The 24,693-nt window shown below is 40.6% G+C and overlaps 1 protein-coding gene across 1 annotated transcript; it reads left to right on the forward strand.

Annotated features, from left to right (window-relative positions):
- Positions 1–653: 653 nt before the first annotated feature.
- LOC146608280 (sodium/potassium-transporting ATPase subunit alpha-1) lies at positions 654–24,296 on the forward strand. Its single transcript, XM_085348932.1, has 23 exons — positions 654–894; positions 1,198–1,308; positions 4,726–4,785; positions 5,976–6,077; positions 6,216–6,317; positions 6,407–6,520; positions 6,997–7,131; positions 7,562–7,679; positions 7,777–8,045; positions 8,138–8,446; positions 9,263–9,397; positions 10,071–10,263; positions 10,365–10,540; positions 10,626–10,762; positions 11,346–11,496; positions 11,581–11,749; positions 11,838–11,992; positions 12,095–12,218; positions 20,154–20,299; positions 20,393–20,523; positions 20,751–20,852; positions 21,919–22,010; positions 24,100–24,296. The coding sequence occupies exons 1-23, from the start codon at positions 883–885 to the stop codon at positions 24,126–24,128; spliced, it is 3,072 nt and encodes a 1,023-aa protein (XP_085205058.1). The 5' UTR covers positions 654–882; the 3' UTR covers positions 24,129–24,296.
- Positions 24,297–24,693: the final 397 nt, after the last annotated feature.

The following is a 24,693-nucleotide window of genomic DNA, read 5'->3' on the forward strand; positions in this document are numbered from 1 at the left end:
AAACCTTTTGGATCCTGTTAAGTGTATCGACCGCACCAATTAAAATACACTTTTCCATTCAACTTTGGCCAAGTTTGCAAGAGATAGCTAAAAATTTTAATCTCAAAACACTTTCAAATTAGATTCTTTTTCAGAGGGGGAGGGGGGGCGTTGTTTTGAGCTTCAGGCTCAGTGGTTTACTCCCTATGCATTCCACATGCTATCGTAGTTTTGAGTAGCAGTTTTGTTCTCCCTCTATCTCCCGCGCCCTCGCAAGATAAAAGTCAGTCAGTTTTAGTCAGCTTCTCACTTTTTTTTCTTTTTTTGGTACTTTACTTTCAGTCTTTGTTATTCACGCTTTGGGCAATCAGTCACCTTCAAAGCTGTACTTTGACCTTTGGAGCTGTTGCTTTATCTCTGTGTCTCTCACTATCTTGCCTTTCACTGTGTGAGGTAAGCACACACAACCTGAGACAATGCCCTCGCACGAATAACACTGCAGATGAAATTAATCAAAAACAGAAGCCAAAAAACGGTTTTAGGACAGTTGGAAGGGAGAGGGAAGGAGAAGACCGGCTACAGTGGGAACAAAAATGAGAAGTTGAGTAAGATTTAGCCCACCCTTTCTCAGGCACGCCTCCTCCCAATGCAAGTAAACTTCCCCCAACTAAGCTACCTGTCCAGTTTTAGCTCCCTTCCCCCACCCAGCAAGCCCCTCCTCTTATTCCTCCAGGTATAAAGGTGTATTTCTGCAACCGCCTCTACCTTCTCTGCTCTGGGGAGAGTGGAAGACGACTGAAAAGAGGAAGAGAGTGAGCGTGAGAGAGAGAGGCAGAGGCGGAGTGGGAAGTTTCAGTTTTAAAAAGCAATTGGACTGACCACTCTCTGACTCGTGCTGCAGTCATGGGGCTTGGGGTAAGTGTTGGAACTCTGTCACAAGTTTGCTTAAGGTTGCTTAACTTTGCATGTGAGTGCCAGATTCTCCTGCATTGACTTAGACTACGTCTTTCTTTACAGCTTTAGGAAGTTTATGAACTCCAGAACTCAAAGATCTCACTTGTGTTAATAATAATTTACAGGAGTTTCACAATATGTTTGAACAGGACAGCTGACATAGCTTCCCGCTTCTTAAAATCGGAAGCTCCAGGGCTTTCTTCCCTCAGGCTTTTTCTGTTTTTTTGTCAGAGGCTAACTTTGTTTCCCTTTCCTTCACTGCAGAGAGGGAAAGATGAATACAAACTGGCGGCAACCTCGGAAGATGGGGGCAAGAAAGACAAGAAGGCCAAGGCCAAGAAGGATATGGACGATCTGAAAAAAGAAGTCGACCTTGTGAGTACAGAGTGCTTGAGCAAAGCCAGTCTGTAATTAGTTGCCACTTGAGGCCTCGATTGATGTGATTTAAGCATAAAATGGTGACACTAAAGCCTACAAATGACATCTAAACTAGTTAAAGTCAAGTCATTTTATAAAATTCACTCAGTTCATGTTAACACTCAGTCACTGCCAGCGATACAAACCTCTGCTTTGGCCTCATGGCTGGTCACATGAGACGTAGCTCTGTGCTTACACTGCTGCATGTACAGTCACACATTATTGGGACTGCTTGCATAGTGTAGCTCACAGCTATAATTAAATTGCAAGCCATGTCTATAAAGACTGATCTCAACCAAACACGTCAGTGCTGGGTGGGAGTGCCAGGATGTTTCAAATGCATAAACTTCCACAAACACTCAGCATTTATTTTATTGTTAGGCTTCAAAATTTCAACTCTTCCCACTGGACTCTGATGACGTAGAGACTGGTGGAGTTGTGAAGTTTCACACTTAAAAGTTTAGACAGGTTTTTAAACATCCTGGCGTAGACAGATGAGAGAGAGGGAGGGGGAAAAAAAGCAGAACACTGAGATGTTTTCCACTGGTGTCAGCTTTTTCTCAGTCACAGTCTGCAGCTTGCTTAGGTCATTTCCCAAGGTCAGCAAGGAACTTGGTGTGAGTTCACGACAAAGTCAACTGCAGAGCACCGATGACCAGTTAAAACGGTCGTTTTGGTATTTTAGAAGCCAGGGATGCTTTTATTAAAAGTTTCAAGTGTTTAGGTTTTTATCCGACACATGGAGGCATTCACCTCTCTTCTCACGTCTCCACTGGAGACAACTCAGCGCGACATTTATCTCAGACTCTTAATATTATGCATTTCAATTCCAGGCAAATTTTCCTTCCATTCGGATTAACATAGATTTGTTGGTTATCAGTCAAAAACAGAAGAAGCAGGTAAAACTAGTGCGTTTTTAAAACTAACACGTAAAGTCACTGGTTACTCGTTTATTTCTATATATGTACATATTCACGTATATTTAAGATGTATACTCTAGAAAATATTTTAGCCTTGTCCTTGTCCTTGACAAGGTCAGTTGACACATAGGCAAGTTTACCAACATCTCCAAACACCAGTCAAGTATTAGCGAGCGATCTGTGTTGAAATGTCACTTCTGTCATGAGGAACCATCAATTATTTGGCAGAATGGTGTTTTTTAAATGTTGCTGGTCAATGACTTTCACAAGGTCACAAAGAAAACATGTAGATAGATATTGTTAGGTAATATCAGATATCCAACATGGCTCCAAAGTAACTTGTTAAAAACAACATTTTTGACAGAACATGCTATTAGCGGTCTTTGGCACTTCTACAGTGATTTTGTCTTGACACAAGCGACAGTCCCTTCTTCCCAATGTCATCCTGCAGGTCACAGAATACTGAGGGTTATTAGGTAATAAAAGCCCCATCTTCCACACACATGAATGATTACTGTCCCGTGTACATCTTAACTACATCTCAAAGTCCTGCTGTCACTGAAGGACATCTCAATGCCATGGCAACCCTATCACCAAAGTGCCATGACCTCCCATGGCCTGCAATTAAAAGCAGGCATTGTCTTTCATGTGTCAGGCCACCATTGAATGTGCATTTCAAAATAAGATTTACTGTCAAAGGGCAGCTTGGATTGATAATCCCCAGATTTGAACTTTAGTTAAATATTAATAACGTATTGGATTAATGTATCAGCTCAGTAGTAAAACTGTAGGTGACTCTCTATGAAACCCATGGATTTGGCAATCTGTTAATGATTATTGCATCATCATACAATTAACCGAGGCATCAAAGTCCAGCTAAAGACAAAGGGAACAGGCCCACAATAACACAACGCAGCTAGTGATTTGATAAATTGTGACAAAGTCTAACAGAAAGTCCTAAATATAGATCTTACTGAGTTATAGAGTTTGTTTCTTCAGCAGTTTGTGGATGGCCAAGGTGTAGGTCTTTATAAGCCAGAATATGAAAGCTAGCCTGTAGCATGTAATATAAGCACAGTATCTGTGGCACATTTGGTATGGAACACTTTGCATGCTTATTGTAATGCAAAAAAGTGGCCATGCTGATTGAACCATGCGGTTACCCCCATTTTTTTCCCCATGTGACAGGAAAGCGTGCAGAGAAATGTCATCAAGCACAGTGAAGAAAGAGAAGTGGTTTAATTAACTTTTTTAATTAAAAACTTAACTAGTCAGATCAACCCAGCACACAGTAAGTGAAACTTGATGTGCACTCCTTCTGTTAAATAAAGGTTAACCAAAAAAGAAACTGCAATCTATTAAAGCAGAAAGCTGAGTGACAATCATTTACCTGCAACTACAACTCTGACACGCTTTTCACAGTGCAGGCAGTAAACGACTGGAGCTTTTACACTTTAAACAATCAAAGTGATCCTGTACTTTCGTATCACCAGCACATGCCCATGCCACAGTACACATGCTATGATTTTTAGTCTGTTGGTAGGCGGTTGCTAGGCAACGTGATGATGTCACAACCCACGTAATACACCATCCAGGTTTTGTGGATACAAATCAGATGGCATTGTTTTAAAATTAAAGTGATAGCGATGCTGGAGCTGGTTTGCTGTAGGTGCATAAACGCCAAAAAAAAGAAAAAAAAGAAATGGGTCATCTTAGCCCATTGATAGGTGGTTGCTAGGCAACGTCACCTCATGATATGTGACACAGCAGTCCCAGAAGATTATCTGCCGCTATCTTTAAAACCATTAACATATAAATTTGTGGCTATAAAACAACATCCTTGCTTTATTTATGTAAATAATAATTTTTGTTTTTGTTCGTTTTTGTCTGGAAATGGAAATGGAAATTGCTTTAGTGCACTCTTGATCGCATGACTGTGTTGTCTCTCAGTTTCCAATCAATGAAAGGTGGGAGTTAGATATCACTGCAGCTCATCCGAATGACATGAGATAATCTCAATGTAGGCATCGATGAACACATGCGTCTCTGGTGGTTCATTTGCAGAGCTACTTTAGTTTCTGCCACTATCGCATTTGGAATTAACTGAATTATTGCTTGATTAAAACGTTTGGTGGCTTACAAACACTCATGGTTAAACACTACAAGAAATCATTATGAAAATCTTGCACCAAATTCACTTTGATGTCACTGATAATGACGTGAGTTAGCCTCTGAGTCAGATAGAGTTCTTGGGGAGCTTTGCTGAAATGTCAAACAAATGAGCACAAACTTTTGAGAGCAAACATCAGTCTATCAGTTGGGTGACATCGATTTACGGAGTGTTTGCTCGCAGCAAACTGATTGCTTGAGCCAATCCGAACGTCACTGAGCTCACGGCAGCCTTCATGTCTCACTTATGCAATGTCTCTCAGTCTCTTTCCTTCTCTCTCCATAGGATGATCACAAGTTAACCTTGGATGAACTTCACAGAAAATATGGAACTGACCTAACCAGGGTGAGCATTCCAGATGTGTGTATGTGTGTCTTTGTTTTTGTGAGTCTTTCAGCTGATAAAGACAGAGGTAAGGGAAGATTTCACAATCCAAGCTGAGGTCAAACAGCGGACTAAAGACGTGGACAAAGTTTCACTTTTTTCTTGTACTTATCCAGCAGTGTAGTGTTTATCCAAGAGCAAAGAAGTGGAGGCACAGATAGTCATGCAGCAAAGAAATTCATTTCTTGGTTTTTAGCCTAGTTTTACAGGTGTTGGCCTCATTCCTTCCTTCCTCCCAATGAAAAGCAGGTGAAAAGGGACTTTTCAAAACACTGGATAGAAATAAAAAGTGTCCCTGTTATTTAAAAGTACTGTAATGGTCTTGGCTATAAGTATGATTTGCAAGCAGGTCAAAGACTACTTTGTTAGAAAGTAGTCATGCTGTTGCATTGTTACAATGATGCTACATGTTCCCACAAACAAGAGAAGACACGAGAAATTTCTAGGAAGAGGAAAGAGAGTAGCTCTTTAAGGTATCAGTGCACGCCACACTGTACAAAGAAAGCAAAGCTAGCTCCTACACAATAGTTGTTCTTCATGTTTTCCTCATCAAGCTAAGGTTACATACACACAGAATCCAATTGCACTAGCCAATACAATTCCACCACGGCCAAATGCCTGAGTGACGCTGGTTATCTCCTGAAATCTGATCTGTCTGAGTTTGCCCTAAAACAAAGGCTTCATTCACACCAGAACACCAGACTTATTGATCCTGCCAACAAGGAGAGAAAAAAAGCTCCTTGTTAATCTTGGTATTTGTTTAAAGAGACTTTCAGTCACACATGAAGTAATAGAAATACAACTTGATCATCTGGTATATTTCTCTGTCTTGGTTTTATTACTACTGGTATGTTGAGTTTTCATTTACTGCAAGTCACACATAAAACAGAGGAAGCTCTCATTTTAAGATTAGGGAGATAATTTTCTTCACGCGTTCGGGTTTTCTTTTGTTTTGCGTCAACCAGACCTTAATCCACCATGTCTTTGTGGAATAGAGTGAACCTGTTTACCAAATAAAACCGTTCTTGTTCTTGTCCTTTATTATGGTTCTCACCCAGTAAATGAAGATTTAGACAGATTTAGAGAACAGATGAATATTTTTTTATATTATAGTTTGCACAGCTTCTTCTTATCTTTGTTTTTCTTTTTAGGGTCTTTCCTCCTCCAGAGCAAAAGAGATCCTGGCCCGAGATGGCCCCAACGCCCTCACACCTCCCCCCACGACACCTGAATGGGTCAAGTTCTGCAAACAGGTAAGAGTCAAACATCCTCCCCTTGCAAACCATAAACCTGTTTTTGAATATTCAAATAGTAGAAATGCAAATTAAGTCTGTGTCACTGTAAACCAGTACAACCAGCAAAGCCTGATTGTTATTTCCTCTTGTTTCCAGCTGTTTGGTGGTTTCTCCATGCTGCTGTGGATTGGTGCCATCCTCTGCTTCTTGGCTTATGGTATCCAGGCTGCCTCAGAAGATGAACCTACAAATGATAACGTAATGATAGTTTCTTTATATAGATTGTGACATATTAATTAAAGAATTAATAGTTACAAAGGTTATGTCTCTCTTCTCTCTTCATGTAGTTGTACCTAGGTATTGTGCTTTCTGCTGTCGTCATCATCACCGGTTGCTTCTCCTACTACCAAGAGGCCAAGAGCTCCAAGATCATGGAGTCCTTCAAGAACTTGGTCCCACAGGTGAGACACAAAAAGAAAAGCTAATGTAACAGCCCATTTATACACACTGTTTTTGTCTTAAATTGCTTTGTAGCCTCCCAGTGGTAACACCCAACAGTACTAGTTGCACAACTCTAAGGAGTAGTGTTTCGTCATCGGTATTACAACAATGATGATACATTTTACCATCACTCATCTGAATCATCTGGGAATTAAAAACAAGAAATATTCATCATGTCTTTTTGACATGTTTTATAATGTAGTTATTGTTTTATAATGTTTAACTAAAGTCTTTGGCAACAAGCAACAGTACTAGTTGCACAACTCTAAGGAGTAGTGTTTCGTCATCGGTATTACAACAATGATGATACATTTTACCATCATTCATCTGAATCATCTGGGAATTAAAAACAAGAAATATTCATCATGTCTTTTTGACATGTTTTATAATGTAGTTATTGTTTTATAATGTTTAACTTAAGTCTTTGGTTTTATAGCAAGCCCTGGTTATCCGTGATGGAGAGAAGAAGAACATCAATGCTGAGGAGGTGGTGCTTGGAGATTTAGTGGAGGTGAAAGGAGGAGACAGGATCCCTGCTGATCTGAGAATTATCTCTGCTCATGGCTGCAAGGTCTGTATCAACTACTTGTGTTAATCCCAACAAATACTTTTGTAGAGCGTGGGTTTGATAGCTAATATATATTTTTAGACTGTTCAATTTACTTCTTTACACTCAAGCTGCCCTGTGATAATGTTTCTGATTCATGTGTTATGGTTTTTGAGTAACTGGGCGGAATGTTAGTCCACGAAAGCATTAAAGGCAAGCTCACATCATGATCTCAGCATCAGATGATTGCTTATCAGAAACCTTTCTATGTTTCCTAACGAGGAATCTTATCTAGACTGTGTTTGAGTTTCTTTACCCAACATACATTTGTTGCTCACCTGCAAGCTGTTTGGCAACCCACCTCCATCTCAGCTTCTCAATATATCCTTTTTCTGGCTTGATCAGCGTGATGTCTTTTGTCACTGATTCCTGCTTCTGTGCTTTCATTCCTCAGGTGGACAACTCCTCCCTGACTGGTGAATCAGAGCCCCAGACTCGTTCTCCAGACTTCTCCAATGAAAACCCACTGGAAACCAGGAATATTTCTTTCTTCTCCACCAACTGTATTGAAGGTACAGCATGGAGAATTAGTGGTTGACATAGAAATGTATATAGAGATCATGAATCATCACCAAGCTTTCATGGACTCAGTCTGACTTCTCTTTTCAGGCACAGCCAGAGGAATCGTCATCAACACTGGTGATAATACCGTCATGGGCCGCATCGCCACCCTGGCTTCCAGCCTAGAGGGCGGAAAAACTCCCATTGCCATTGAGATCGAGCATTTTATCCACATCATCACTGGAGTGGCCGTGTTCTTGGGTGTTTCTTTCTTCATCCTCTCTCTCATCCTTGGATATAACTGGCTGGAGGCTGTCATCTTCCTTATTGGTATCATTGTCGCCAACGTGCCAGAAGGTCTTTTGGCTACTGTCACTGTGAGTTTTGGTGTCTAATGGCATTCCTTTTAAATACCTTATATTTATTGATAAAAAAAGACTGTGGTTCTTAAAACCTAAATTGTCTGTAGGTGTGTCTGACTCTGACTGCTAAGCGTATGGCCAAGAAGAACTGCCTGGTGAAGAACTTGGAAGCTGTCGAGACTCTGGGGTCCACCTCCACCATCTGTTCTGACAAGACCGGCACCCTGACCCAGAACAGAATGACTGTGGCCCACATGTGGTTTGACAACCAGATCCATGAGGCTGACACCACTGAGAACCAGAGTGGTACCTCTTTTGACAGGAGCTCTGCCACCTGGGCTAATCTGTCCAGAATCGCTGGACTCTGCAACCGTGCCGTTTTCCTGGCTGACCAGAGCAACGTTCCCATTCTGAAGGTGAGAAATCTTCATCTGTAAAACTACTCAGCTTCCTAAGCACTACCTGTTGTACTCTAGTTCATCCATCGTGACCATCACGAAAGACTCCAAATAATTCCCCACTGTAAGAACCTTTGTTTCAGTGGAGCAAATCCTCACAGCTCTGGTTGTAAACAAGCACAGAGCTTATTACCTCGTGGTGTATTGACCTAATTCCTTTAAATATTTTAAGGAATTTGATAGTATACCCAGTGAACATGGGATGCAGTGGCTATGTGTGAAGTGCTGCAGTGTTATGACTTGGCTTGGAACTTTTGGGATACAAGCAAATACAAATGCAGCCAATCAGCGCTAGAAGTCTTTAGAAAAGCACTCAAGATAATTAAAGGCTGTTTTAAATATACAGCTGGTTCTTTAGCGATGGCTGGCCAGAAAAAAACCATAAGTTAATATATGTAATGAATCCTGGCAAGTGTGCTACTAATGCTCATTATGGACGGAATCAAATGTAGGCAATGCATAGTCGGCGAATTATATTAGAGTTTATATAAGCTTATATAAGAGTGTAAGAGTAAATCAACATTTGATACAAGTGATATTGTACTGTGGAATTAAATTAAAACTGAATCCTAGTCCTCAAAATCATCTACCCAGTTTAGGGAGTGGTATTCATTAAGACCCAGGTGCTGTATATTTTATGTAATTCAACAACAAATTATCTATATATATAGTTCTGTATTTATCAGTCTACATTTGCAACATATTGTAATAGAGAAGGCATGGGATGTGATTGTTGATCCAATTTTAATGACAGTTTTTTTCTAAAATCCACAGAGAGATGTCGCTGGTGATGCCTCAGAAGCTGCCTTGCTGAAGTGTATTGAGTTGTGCTGTGGATCTGTCAGTGAAATGAGAGAAAAATACCCCAAAATTGCTGAGATCCCTTTCAATTCCACAAACAAATACCAGGTAAACCATTCAGATAGTGTGATAAAAGCTCAAAAATAAAAGAAAACTGATCCACAGATTGTTTAGCCACTCAAGTGTTGTTTTAAAGCATTGATTTGAGCATTAGGCTGTTTCCATCTTATTTCTTTTTTAACCTGAACAAGAAGGCTTGTGGCTCTGACTGTGAAACAAACAGCACAACAACCAAATACAAAGGCAACTTGACAATCACAGCCTGGCAATCCCCTAAACCCTACCCTGCTTTATCATATATTTTAGTTTAAATTACGCTGTGGTTTGCCAGTTGAGCATCTGCAAATTTAAAAGAGTTAGACATTAAACTAATCAGTAAAGTATTTACTCAGGTTTAATATCATACAGTCATCAATACAAACTGCTTTATCCAAACAGACCTTCTGGACATTAGAAGGCATGCAGGTTTTAGGCCATTCTGGAATGCCCTTTTTAATTAAATCTTTGATTATCTTGGTCTGTTATGTATAGTCTCGGTGTACAACATATTTAGTAGTAAATGCTGATTTGTGCCCCCTAGTGGTTGGATTAATCATAAGCTGTTTTTGGCTAAAGTTCTTATCAAAGCTGTCTAGAGTAAACCAGTTTTTTTTCATTACATAAACCACTGATAGTATAGATAAAACCTGAATTTAAATCCAGCCTTTCTGTTGTCCCAAAGCTCTCCATCCATAAAAACACCACTCCTGGGGAAACCAAGCATCTGTTGGTGATGAAAGGAGCTCCAGAGAGGATTTTGGACCGCTGTTCCTCCATTGTGCTTCAGGGCAAAGAGCAGGCTCTGGATGATGAGATGAAAGATGCTTTCCAGAATGCCTATGTTGAGTTGGGAGGTCTTGGAGAGAGAGTTTTGGGTACAGAGCATTCCTTCTATAGCTACATCCTTTATTAGGTAGTGGAAACAAGGCAAAGTTCTGCAAAGTCCTGACTAGCATTTTCTTTGTGTCTTATTCAGGTTTCTGCCACTGTCACCTGCCTGATGACCAGTTCCCAGAGGGATTTGCTTTTGATACTGATGAAGTGAACTTCCCCACTGAGAACCTGTGCTTCGTCGGACTCATGGCCATGATTGACCCTCCTCGTGCTGCTGTGCCTGATGCTGTTGGTAAATGCAGGAGTGCTGGAATCAAGGTATGATAACTTTTTGGATGACCAGATATTTGTTTTTTTTGTTTGTACAAAGTACTCCAATTTTTTCTCATCTCTTCTCTCTCAGGTCATCATGGTCACAGGTGACCATCCAATTACAGCCAAGGCTATTGCTAAAGGTGTGGGTATCATCTCCGAAGGCAATGAGACTGTTGAAGACATTGCTGCCCGCCTGAATGTTCCAGTTTCAGAGGTCAACCCTAGGTTAGTTCTCTTTCAAAGATTCACTGTGCTAGTATTTCTCAAGCGTAAGGAGCAGCTGGTAAAAATCATTCTGTGGCCATTAGCTGGTGAATGGGCTGGTTCTTAAATAGTGCTTTTGTACTCTACCTTAGCACTTAAAGCACTTTCTTACTACAAGCTTCATTACCTCTTCAACACACAGTCACACAAGCACCCTTTTCTATGCCAAAAGTGTTTTTAACATTACCTCTACTCCATTTTAACCTTTCCATTTTAACTTTTAACCTTACATTTACTCTGGATTTATGGCAACTCGGGGTTCAGTAACTGGCCCAAAGATACTTGGATGCAAATGGAGGACTCCCAATTAGTAGACAACGTGCTCTACCTCCTCAGCCACAACCCCCTTAGAACAAAGCAGTTGCTGTAGGGTAGGTGTGGCTGAGGAGCTAGAACTCATTGTCTATAATTGGGAGTCCTAGTTCTTCCTAAGGGTGATGCTGTCTTTGTTTTGGTCAAATTGACTTTATTTTTTTGTTTTTTTTTCTTTCTAATCTCCTGATGATACCCTACTGTTGTACTAATGTTGTTGTAATTTCTTCAGGGATGCTAAGGCCTGTGTTGTCCATGGTGGTGAGCTTAAAGACATGACCTCAGAGGAGCTTGATGATTTGCTGAAGCACCACACTGAAATTGTATTTGCCAGGACCTCCCCTCAACAGAAACTGATCATTGTGGAAGGATGCCAGAGACAGGTGAGCATCGGGGGGGATTCTCACAGACACAGTTTGACAAATGTTTTGTTTGGAACTTGTAAAAACATGTTCTTCCTTGTCCAGGGAGCCATTGTGGCCGTGACAGGTGATGGTGTGAACGACTCTCCAGCTCTGAAGAAAGCTGACATCGGTGTTGCCATGGGCATTGCTGGATCTGATGTCTCCAAGCAGGCTGCTGACATGATCCTGCTGGATGATAACTTTGCCTCCATTGTCACTGGAGTGGAAGAAGGTAAGATCTATATCAAGACCTACACCTGCAGAAATCTGGAAATACAAAATACGAAACATCACTGAATCTACTAAATTACTTTGTTCAGGCCGTCTGATCTTTGACAACTTGAAGAAGTCCATCGCCTACACTCTGACCAGTAACATCCCCGAGATCTCACCCTTCCTCCTCTTCATCATCGCCAACATCCCTCTGCCCCTGGGAACCGTCACCATCCTCTGTATTGATCTGGGAACTGACATGGTGAGCTGTTTGGCTCTTCATCCTGTTCTATAGAGAGATTCAACTGAACTCAAATTTGGGTGGAAAGTTCATGTGTATATTTATTCACTTGTGGTTTTGCAGGTCCCTGCCATCTCCCTGGCTTATGAGAAAGCTGAGAGCGACATCATGAAGAGACAGCCCAGAAACCCCAAAACAGACAAGCTAGTGAATGAAAGGCTCATCAGTATAGCCTACGGACAAATTGGTAAGACATTATTTATATATAAATCTCAGTTTTTATAATCGATACATGACTTGTGACCAATGTTCCCTCTAAGCTGCGCGCGTGCTGGCACGGTCTGTGCACAGAAAATCTGCGTTGTGCACAGAAAAAAAATCTACCTGAATTGAAATTAAAATTAATACTTTAACAATTCTGTTTTGCAGTGTTAGTCAGTAAGTGACTGGCTGTTCCCGTATGGGATTAGAACGATGCCACCTTATCCCATAGTCCAGCCAATAATGCGATTCACATTCGTATATACGCAGCTAATCAGCGTCGCTGACAGGCTATGACAGCGTCCTTATGTGCCGACACCGGTGTTTTAGCTAGCAAAGCGGCGTGGCTGATGTGGAGTGAAGCCACGTTAATCACAACGTGTACGACCATTGGAGATGTGAGCAGGACAGACGGAGCAATTGACGGAAAAAGTGTGGACTTTATACCAGTTTTTAAATTGTGTTGTTGTGGGCCACGTAAAACCAGAGTTATGATAAAAAATATATGCAATGTTTGGTTGCCTTCCTGAATACCATTGTTATTTATATCTACTGCGGGAAGAAACGGTAAAACCAGCGTTTTATACGGAACACGCTCGAAAGCACTCTCCGCCTGTGAGCAAAAACAAAATCAAAAAAAACCCCACCTTTTCCTATTGGTGGAAAAAAGTACCATGTCGACCAATCAAAAAATGATATGGCAACATGGCATTTAGTTGCTTAGGAAGGGGGAAGTTTTAGGACTGACAGTGGTGTTTTGAGATGTGAGAGATTTGCGATAGTTTTCAATAGTTTTGTTGTGTGTGTCAGAACAATGAGGCATCTGAATGTTACAGGTGTTACAGGAGTGATACATCTCCTGCTGTCAGGCCTGCAGGTATCAGGCTGTTGTTCTCCATTATCTCATAGTGGACAGAAATTTTTTTTTTGGAGTGGCACAAATAATTTGTGTGGCATCAAATTTGATGCAGAACACCTGATTGTTCTGTATATAGTTTGAAACGTTTATTTTAAAAAAACACCTTGGCTGCATTTTTAGGTAAACAGCTGCAAAAAACGTTTGCAAAACTCAGTTACTTTTTTGAAGAAGTAACTACATAATTAATTGCCCAGCATTGGTCATTATATACAGTACTGTATTTCCCAGACCACAGACTCATACTCATAATACAAGTCAGAGCTTTATAAAAAATAAAAAAAAGAAAAGAAAGAAAGAAAGTTGTGTTTTCAAACTTTGAGTTCAAGTTATTTTTACTTCCAATAGTGTTAACATACTACACAGGTCATGAACAAGTTTTTTTTTTTAATTTTCATTGTAAGTGGGCTAAAGCAGTTAATTAAAAGTAGTCTAACATAAATGTAAATGCTGTAATTTTATTATTTTGGTGTTTAATATATTTATTATTTTTCACAATGAAATACAAAAACATAAAGCATCAAATAAAAGTAAAAGAGGGGAGAAAAATTAAAATAAAAACCCACCCTGACAAACAACACCCCTCAAGTAATCAAAAGTTTAAAAGGAAAAACTTTCAATCAGTGCGAAATAACACCAGCCAAGGTATACAGAATAAGAAGGAAGAAAAAATAAGCAAACAAATATAATTAAAAATAAATAAATAAAGGTCACTCCTGAACCTGTGTTGATGGTTGGTCAAAAAATATCAAAAAGGGTTTCCAGACTTTATTAAATTTCTTTACTGATCCTCTCAAAACGAACCTAATTTTCTCTAATTTAAGATGAAATAATACATCCTTAACCCAATACGAAACCATGGGCAGGGCTGCGTCCTTCCACTTCAAAAGTATTAGACATCTTGCCAATAGTGTAGAGAAGGCAATAAGTCTTTGACCCCCTGCCGGTAGTGCCAGACCATCGGAATTGACCCCAAATAAAAATAAAAGTGGATTGAGTGACACTCTCATTCCAAATATGCCTCACAGACATCCGTCCAGAACTTTTGTATTTTGGGACAGGACCAAAACATATGGATCAAGGTGGCCTCTGCCAATTTACATCTTTCGCACGTTGGGTCAATCTGAGGATACATCTTTGCCAATTTTGATTTGCTGAGATGTACCCTATGCACTATTTTAAACTGCAGAAGGCAATGTCTTGCACACATGGAGGACGAGTGAATATTACTTAAAACATTGCCCCAGTCTGCTTCAGCAACACAGATTTTAAGATCCTCTTCCCAGGATCGCTTAATTGCAGACATAGAGGAAGAACCCAGGCGCAAAATCAGAACAAGTATTGATGATATGGCCTTTTTCTTAACCGGGTTGAAACACATAATGTCATCCATTACATCATTAGGGTGTTTATTTGGGAACCCTGGGATAGAGCCTGAAAGAAAGTGTCGTATTTGTAGATACCTAAAAAAATGAGAGGGGGGTAAGTTGTATTTATTAGTCAGCTGTTCAAATGAGGCAAACGTGCCGTCAATTAATAGTTCTTTTAAAGATCTCAGCCCTCACCTCTGCCAGCCCTGAAATGTGGCATCAGACATTGAAGGGGAAAAAACATAGTTGGAAGCTACTGGGCTGCCTAAGCACATCTTCAGAAGATTAAAATGTTTTCTAAACTGAAAGCAAATTTGGATAGTATTATTAACTACAGGATTCTCAATTGTCAGGCTTTTGGGTAACGGGATAGATGCACCTACGATAGACAATAGCAAAAAAGAACCAGAAGAGAGCTTCTCCATTTCTACCCATACGGGTCCGCTGCAATCGTGCTGTAGTGCTGATAGCTCAGTTCCGTATCGCGAAATGCCTTGAATAGCATGATTACTTCTTATAGCTATTGCCAATGGCTCAATAGCTAATACGAAAAGGAGGGGGCTAAGGGGGCAGCCCTGACAGGTTCCACGATGTAAGCGGAACGGTTTAGAATAACGGTTATTAGTGAGTACCATAGCTGAAGGACAGGCATAGAGTAATTTCACCCAGGATAAAAAGGAACTTCCAAACCCAAATCTTTGCAAGGCCTCGAATAGATATTCCCATTCTACTCTATCGAAAGCCTTCTCCGCATCCATGGAGGCATTTAGAAGCAGCTTGACTGGGGGTGTACATTATATTAAGTAGTCGACGAATACTAAAAAAGGAGTGACTGTTTTTAATAAAACCAGTCTGAGCTGAAGAGATTATGTTGGGTAAAACTTTTTCCAATCGGTTGGCCAAAATCTTTGCTAGTATTTTATAGTCTGAATTCAGGAGTGAAATCGGCCTGTAGGATCCACATTCCAAAGGGTTTTTATCTTTTTTGGGAAGTAATGTTATACAAGCTTGATTTAGGCTATCAGGCAAAACACCTTTGGCAAGAGAGTCAGTATATAATGTAGCTAACCAGAGGTGTGGACTCGAGTCACATGACTTGGACTCGAGTCAGACTCGAGTCATTAATTTTATGACTTTAGACTTGACTTGAAAAAATGTTCTGAGACTTGTGACTTGACTTGGACTTTTACACCAATGACTTGGGACTTGAATTGGACTTGAACCGGTTTACTTGAAAAGACTTGATATTTTACCCCAAATATAAAATTTAACATGCATATTATATAGAGATTGAAAATGTGACGTCATTCACGGGTAGAACCGCAAAGGATTCTGGGAACTCGTGGCAAGCGGTACTAGCGCACGCAGGCTTTCAATTAAAATCAGTTATACAGCGATAAAAAGAAACACAAAAATGTCAAGAAGCCGTTGTATTATTAACTGCAATAGCCGGTCGCATGACAGCCACGGGAAGCCGACGGGTAAAGAGATCGGTTGTTATCGGATTACGTCGTTGAAGAGAAATTGTTCTAGCCATGTTTCCGAAGTAACAAAGACGGCCTGGATTGCAGCCATTCAAAGATCAAATATAACGTCCCAGAACCCTCCAGCTCACAGGTTAGTCTGCTCCAAGCATTTACACGAAGGTCAGTGTTTTTTAGTAGTTAATACGTCATTTTCATAACATAATTAGTGATATAGGTTACAAGCAAGTCTGGCGCTGAACAGAAATTGTCGCGCTATGCTCCTTTATTTATTGTGCATAAATAGTGAATTGTCCTGACACAATATTGCGTTTCGCTTCTGTTATTATGGTACATTGACAAAAACATATACTTTTATTCACAGGATAAAACAGGGTTTTTGTATCACTAATTGCCCAGTACGATTACAGCATACAATATTGTTGTCACTGCTACATTTCTGTGATGGGTACCAGAAATTATTTCCACTACTAATTAATTACCCTTGAGCTCAAAGGTCCTATTAATAAACGGTTAAGGAATGTGTATTTATGACGACAATTTGTGAGACTGGTAAACTTATGATACGTACGATGGTCTTTCGTTCTACACGGTGCATTTCAAGGTCCTGCACCCATCCGTCGGTAAACTGTACCTGGGCTTGTTGCAGTGACCTGAAGTTACTAAACTTCATGAGTGTATGCGCTCACTCCAAGAACCGTATGATTATAAATATGCATATAAATATGCTACAATGAGATAGCTGACTTCATCTAACTAGCAAATGTTGTCCAGGCTACGTTGGTGATACAGTTTTTTTTAATGTGTATGATATTTTTGTCATGCGATTTTAAAGCTGGTCCTACAACCGCATCCAAGAATAACATGCAGCTTATCTCAGAACTGTCGGTGAAAATTATTCTTGGAGCTAGGTTTAATTGAGCTGCATTTTAAAGAGGTGCAATTTCACAATTTGTGTATATTTTCTAAGTTCACTATTTTGTCATGTGTTGAGAAAAACACAGATTTTAAAATTACATGGTCTAATATTTACATTTAGCATATAACTGCAACATTATTTTTTCGTTTTTTTTTTTTAAAGACTCGAAAGGACTTGAAATTCAAAGTTTCAGACTTGTGACTTGACTCGGACTTTTACACCAGTGACTTGAGACTCGACTCTGACTTGCCTGACATTACTTGAGACTTGACTTGAGACTTGAGGATAAAGACTTGAGACTTACTTGAGACTTGCAAAACAATGACTTGGTCCCACCTCTGTAGCTAACACAGGGGCTAGTTTTCCAGCAAAGACGGCATAAAATTCGTTCGGTAAACCATCAGGGCCTGGTGATCGGCAAAACTGTAATGATTTTATTGCCGTTATGATCTCCTGCTGCTGCAGAGGTGCATCTAGGGTGGAAACCTCGTCTGGGGACAATGTTGGAATCTTTAGGTCTCTAAAAAAGTCAGAGAGAAGGTTAGAATCATTGGTATTATCGGAGCTATACAACTTATAATCCTGTTGATCTGTAACAGTTCCACCATCTCGGGTTGCGACCCCATTAATAGTTTGCCTGGCTCTTGCACATTTCAACTGTCTTGCTAGAATCTCTCCCGCCTAATCTCCGTGCTCATAGGTATCACTGCGGTTCTTTAACAATAAATATTCTATAGAGTTTTAAGATGGGTTTCTTGGATAAAGGCTATATCAGTACCCATATTTTTCAAGTGAGTGAGAACCTTCTTTCTTTTAATAGGATGGTTCAGGCCTTTAACATTCCAGGTCACTAAGTCAATAGGGGTAACCATTGAAAATATATCAAAAATTTTAGCTCATTCTTGCTCAGACAAGAAACATAAAACACTTGGAACCCTCCCAGAAACCCCCTGAACCCCCAGGTGACGCTAGATGTCAGAACAAACAGCACACCTATCCAATCTAACTGAAAAACTTCCATAACTATCCTACCTAAAGCCGCATAGTGGAAAGGTTGGAATAAGACTCACCAGGTGTACACCGGTGAAGTCCACCATTCAAAGTATGTGTAAAATAATTGCACTGTCACGCCAAAAAATAATAAAGAAAAAGAAATGAAGTCAAATGTCTGAAAATCAACAAAGGATGCATGACAATGCCGTAACAGTCGTCCGAAGTAGTCCCGTGTTCCACGCGCCTCAAAACAGTTCAGTCTTCCATGGAGTCTTGCACAAACCTTTCGGCCTCAGCCACAGAGCCAAATGTGAGGCGTACACCATCTGTTTTAACAATGCGTAGTCGTGCCGGGTATAGCAGTGATGGTTTCAGGCCCATCTTGTACAAGCTTGACATCACTGACCTGTATTCTCTCCGCTGGCTCACCACCTCAGGGCTGTAGTCTTCATAGACTCGGAATGGTTTATCCATATACTTCAGGTCGTTCCTCCTAGCCTGTCGTATTAGCAGCTCCTTGTTTTGGTAGCGGTGAAAACAGACAATGACGGGCCGCGGTCTGCCTCCAGGGGTCGGTTTGGGGGCCGAAATACGGTGTGCACAATCCAGTTCGGGGGGAGAGGGGAAAATGTCTCTCCCAAAAACATCTTGCAACAACTGTGAGAAAAACTTAGAGGGTTGTGGACCCTCAATCCCTTCCTCCAGGCCGATAAGGCGGGCATTGCAGCGTCTGTTTCTCGACTCAATGTCCGATAGCTTAGCCTTCAGCTTTTCATTAGCGACCCGTAGTGTCTCACAGGTATCCTCCACTTTAGCAAGGCGCTGGTCGAGCGGTTCAGCGCTTTCCCCCAAAGATTCTAGGCACTCACCATGGTTGTCCGATGCCTTCTGTAGTCCATCCAGCTTTTTACTCAAGTCATCAAAAGCTGACTTTTAGTTTCGCCAGTAAAGCTGAATGGTGCTCCGCTAGCAGTGCTGTTATGTCGGCTTTGCTAACATTCGCAGGAACGCTAGCAACCACGCATTCGGTTGTTTTACCATTCGACTTTGCAGGTTTAGGCGACATGACAGGGCATCAAATGTTCCAACGGCTTCACCAAATCACCAAGATATTTGCCTCAAAAGATAAGTTAGGTGGGCTCGCTCAAATAACTAAAAGTTGCGGGAGCTAAGGGAAAGCGTGACTACCCCATGCTTGTCTATAATTTGATTATTTTAATAAACCATGTAACTTGGATGGATTCGATGCTGGCGTGACCACAGTGGACATGTCTGCTGTTGCTCACAGTGGTCCAAAGGACCGCTCAGGGAGTTTGTGTCGCTCAGACACATGCTCCTCCTACCAACTCAAAACAAAACAAAACAAAACACAAACTGAAGTGTATGCTCTCTACTGCCCCCTGGTGGACAGTCTGCATACTGTACTTTGAATCCCATATCCAAAATGGCTGCCTTGTTTTGGCGAGTTGCGCTTTGCTGGGGAAATCTTTGCTTTTACAATACATTTCTGGTGTGAATATCATTGCTTTGTTTCAGATGGTTTTGATGTTTTTATACCTGACTTCATGGTAAAGTCTGCATCAAATACAACACAATGGGTTTCCAAAGTCAGTTTTTTTTGTCCCCCATATCTCTCCTTTTTTCACCTTATGAAGCAATCTATATGATGCTTATTACAGTGACAAAGTCAATATTTCCATTAATTAACTACACTTATTAAAGCTTGAAATGTCTCTGTGCGGCGCCAAAATCACATTGGATTTTAAATCAACTGATCAAGATGAGATTGTAGCACAGACTTCCAGCTTTAATTCAGCACATTTTTAGAGACTAAATCCATTTAAAGTCGTGTTTTTAAAAATCCTCAAAAAGAAGAAAATCAAATTAAAGGATATCTTCACAATTTCAAACATATAGTTTTATACTGTTAAAAACTCATCTTTTTAAACTTGCTTTTGGTTGATTTTTGTTTCTATGTTTTCAGTTCTCTGTGAAGCACTTTGTGTTTTTAATCTTGGAAGGTGCTATACAAATAAAATGTTACTTGATTTACTTACTTTTATGTCTCTCCAGAGGCTTAGCTTTGCAGGGAATGCCACTTACATGTTATATTTGGTTGTCTTATCTCCATCTTGATTACCAGAGACAAGTATGAAAGTTGTTAATGAAAGCTAGAGAAACTGTAACTCTGCTTCTGATTTGCATTTCCTGAGGTTTCCTGTTGTTTTTCTCCTGTTAGGTATGATGCAGGCCACAGCTGGCTTCTTCACATATTTTGTCATCCTGGCTGAAAATGGTTTCCTCCCCATGGACCTGATAGGACTCAGAGTGCTGTGGGATGATAAATATGTAAATGACCTGGAAGACAGCTATGGGCAGCAGTGGGTCAGTCACACTTATGCTTAAATTTAATTGGCGTTTCAGTCTAGGAAAAGGAAAACATTCTAATCTTTTCCTTTTTATTTTATTCTGTTCCAGACATATGAGCGCAGAAAGATTGTAGAGTACAGCTGCCACACAGCCTTCTTCGCCAGTATTGTGATCGTGCAGTGGGCCGATCTGATCATCTGTAAGACCAGGAGGAACTCCATTGTGCAGCAAGGAATGACGTATGTACACATAGAGATGCTTGAGATCTTCAAATGACAACTGGGTCTTTATATTTGAGTAATTGTAAATAAAATCAAAGACATTACTGATGAGATGGCTTCAAGCCACAATGACAGTTTGGTACTGTGTTGCATGCTTTCCTATGACAAGAACATCAATATGTCAGGTAATTTTAAGAGTAGGAGCTTTTGTTGTATTGACCCATACCTTTTTTTCACCCCCACAGGAACCGCATCCTCATCTTTGGGCTCTTTGAGGAGACGGCTCTGGCTGCCTTCCTTTCATACTGCCCAGGCATGGACGTTGCCCTCAGAATGTACCCTATGAAGTGAGTCAAGTACACAAACAGAACCATCCTGTGACTCATGACTTTAAAATTAGCTTCCAAGATAATTTCGTAGGCTCCAATAATCATGCAGAACGTTTCATTTTCCTTTTTCACTGTTGGCTTTTGTTGATATCCCACTTTGCGTGTCTGTTCAGTTTATTTGAGGACCTCGCTGAGCACAAGGCAACTTTTGTTAAAGTGTGAAAAGCCTTCTTTTGGCAAATTTGCAGACATCCCTGGTTGCTGGATCCTTCCGGAGGTTTCTCGTACATCACTCAGTGCAGACAGCCCTTTGAGAGCTTCACGTTTTCAGTTTGGTGATGCTTTAGCTTTATCATCTCGTTGAAAATAAGATGGCTATTATCTAGTGTCACTGGTAATTTCCACTTCAGAGGCAGAGCGAAGCACAAGAGATGCTATACTAATGAGTTTCTTTGCCCAAAAGAGAAAAATAGAAAGCACTGAGGCTCATTAGCTCAAGAGTTCACACGCTACTTTCCTTTGTCACCTTTATTCATCGGTTTCCCATGGATCTGTCTCTCCTTTCTCACCTTCTTCATTCACCTGTTTTGTGTCCCAGACTCTAGCTTCTGTTTTGTTCTTTCTAAGTTATTTCTCTCTTTACCTCTGTAAATATCTTATGCAGATTAAAGGTGCTGAGCATATGTGTCTGACACTATGCCCTTCTGGGGTATTTTATTGGGTAAAGACAGGGGTGTAGGCCCCTGCTCTAGTTCTAAGACACTTATAGAATCACACAAACCCCCTCTAGAAGTTTTGTGGATTTGTTTTCAGGGCTTTGCATTAGTGGGCTTTTAGCAGCCTCGTTAGCGTTGCCAGAGAGCACTATCAAAGAGATGAACAGGATATGTCCTCAACCCAGCTGTCAGATTTCTCTGCATCATTTTGTTTCAACGGCTTCTGAATTCATTTAATAGCCGGTTCTCCACAGCCTAATGCTCACCCCAAAAGCTTTTCTGTTCAAAAGAGAAGAGTGTGCTTGTGTTGGGGTTTTTTGTCACATTCCCATTAATAATTCAACCTGTCTGTCCATCCTTACCTTTAGGCCATTGTGGTGGTTCTGTGCCTTCCCCTACTCCCTCCTCATCTTTGTTTATGATGAAGCCAGAAGATATATCCTCAGACGCAACCCAGGAGGTAAGAGCTTCACTAACTCTTGACATATATAACTATCTGAGGCCCCTAGGACACATTTTTGCCTGTATTCTCAGTATTGTAATCTGAATGTAGTGGGGCACAGAGGGATTTTTTACTTGACTTGAAGTCAGATGCAGAAAAATGTGCTGCGTTGCTTAAAATATGTGCTCTCTGCACATTTGGAAAGAAGAGGATCATATTTTTGCATATTTGGGAGGTGATTTTCTCAAAAGTTCGCCCCACACATTGCAGTAATCTCAATGCATGAAAAGCGCTGAAGGCAGAGGAAAAATGTGTCCCTTTAACGTAATTAAACCGCATTAAAAAAACCCCCATCTGAATGGGAGACCTTCTTTTTAGCTATTTTTTGACAAACACGGGATTGAAAACACGACTGCAAAGTAGTGAAATATTGATGGCTTTAAAAGGTGTTGAAACTTCTAAAAAAACCCACAAAAACAAACAAACTCCCTCCAGTGGCTGATGTCAGTCTCATTGATTCATTGAGGCTGACATCACAGAGCAAAGGCAGCCGCAGCTTTGTGAAGGTGCCCACTGTACTGTGTGAAAATGAGACACAGGTGTGTGTGTGTGTGTGTGTGTGTGTGTGTGTGTGTGTGTGTGCGCACACGCGCGCTCAGCAAAAGTGGCGTATGCCTCTTGCGAGTCTATTTTTCGTGGATACTCGTGCCCAGTATTGCTGCCACAACTGCGTCCCTACACTGACCAGTGAGCTGAGGCAGATGGCAGAGCCCGGTGGGATTTGAACCCCCAACCGTGGTGTAGTTAATGCATCATTCCACCCACAAAGCTGAACAGAACCTGTACGAAGGGCTGGCTCTGAAGCAGCTGTGTGAGAGTGCGTGTGCGCTACATCTGAGCCCCACGGCACAGATCAGTGAACATCCCACTGCCCATCCATGGTGAATAATGTGTTACATTCAGACAGGAAAAAACACAAGTTGAGCTGACATGGTTTCTAGCAACTTTGGCCCCCTTTTCTTTCTTTTTTTTTTGAAAGCGCTAGCAAATAAATACTTTTTCCACTCCATAAATAGCCCAAAGTGAACTGCCCTTAGATAATTTTTTAACTTTTTTAAAACTATTTTTTAACTCACAGTTTCTCCCAAAAGTGAAACCCAACATGCTAAATGGTATAATTCAAGCATTTAGAGCAGGGATGTCAAGCTCATTTTACATTGAGGGCCACATACAGCCCACTTTGATCTTAACTGGGCCCTTTCTGTCGTTGTAAGTTTAAGTTTAATCCATCTCTATATTTTTCTATAATATAAGAAAATTAAGTGAAATAATAACCAAAACAGAGGCATTTCTATAATAGATGGTCATCTATGACATGATTTTATTATTTAATATATCACTGTAGGATGATTAGTATGCATGGGGTGGTCTTTATCAGTAGGTAAAACTGAAAGATTTATGAAAATACAGTTAAAAATCCAAGATTTATGCCCTCCTTCACATTGTCCAAAGATGTCCAGCGGGCCAGATTGGAGTCTTTTGCAGTCCTGGCGCCTTATGTTTGACACCAAATACCAAATTGGTGTCAAAATTGGGGAATTTTGGTATTAGGACCACTCTCGCCATTCATTTTTACTGGATTTTATGTCCAGCTAATGATATAAAACCCAAACATCTAGCTTTTGAGCTACAGGGTCATTTTATGTGATTCTTTTAGTCATTTCATCCCAGGGTGATTATTCATGGCCTCACTGATGGTGTAACCTCATAAGCAACCATGAAACAAAAATGACACAGCCTCTCCCGTCCCTTCAGGGTGCATCTCCTAATGGCCGCATTTCCCCTAAATTTAGCATGCAGTCTCTCGCACACGGCCCAAGCCCAGTCAAGTCTTATTTCTTCGAATCACTGTCAGCCAGCATGAGGGGTGAAATCTTTCTGAGCACGAGGTTTGAGGCCAAAGCCGTTTTAGATGTGGCTGTCGTGTTGTATTCCATCTTTTTTTTCTCTGTAAAAGACAATGAGACAAATTTGAGCCCTAAACTGTGAGAAAGATAAAAAAAAAAAAAAAAAAACCCTCCCTAATTGTGTCTCCTTTGCTTTCTAGGTTGGGTGGAGAAAGAAACATACTACTGATCCAACGCCACACAGACACGGAGGGAGCGTGTGCTTCATTACTATTTAATGCCATGTTACATATTTGTTTGAGTTATTAGACCCCCCCATTAATAACACCACAAAGCATGGATAGATTAAGATTATATTGATGTGTGTTTCTTTCCCAATAAAACATTCCCACTGTTCACTGAGGCTGCTTGCATGATTGCTTGTCTCTCTGATGCCTTTGGACTGGAAACCGTGTTTCAGGAACTTGATTCAGGATGTTCCGAGGTTCAGCAGATACATACCTGTGAGTCAGGCGCAATGACCCGTGCAGTGGGATTATCCACCTCAACAGTCTTCACTGCAGGAATTGAATATGAAGAGCTTAATGGGGAACAAGCAAGATGTCTCAGGGAAGGAGAAATATTTTAGGGCATTTTCACAGGAAAGCATGATCATCATTTACCATCAATTAGTAACTTAGAGTTCAGAGTGTATTGAAGTATTGAAGAATAAAGGTGGTCAGAACAAATATTGACTTTCAAATTCAGTAATTGTACAAACTCTGTTTTTGCCTCATATAATAATAATAATAATA

This window comes from Diplotaxodon limnothrissa, linkage group LG23 (genome assembly GCF_057381915.1).
Source record: "Diplotaxodon limnothrissa isolate DT_005_m linkage group LG23, D_limnothrissa_male_GT1.1, whole genome shotgun sequence".
Taxonomy (NCBI): domain Eukaryota; kingdom Metazoa; phylum Chordata; class Actinopteri; order Cichliformes; family Cichlidae; genus Diplotaxodon; species Diplotaxodon limnothrissa.

Bases quoted from the DNA above. Each gene is read 5' to 3' on its own strand.
- LOC146608280 (XM_085348932.1), top strand. The intron at 10,763-11,345 runs GTTAGTTCTCTT...TAATTTCTTCAG, and splicing joins GTTTCAGAGGTCAACCCTAG to GGATGCTAAGGCCTGTGTTG. The intron at 11,750-11,837 runs GTAAGATCTATA...TACTTTGTTCAG, and splicing joins TGTCACTGGAGTGGAAGAAG to GCCGTCTGATCTTTGACAAC.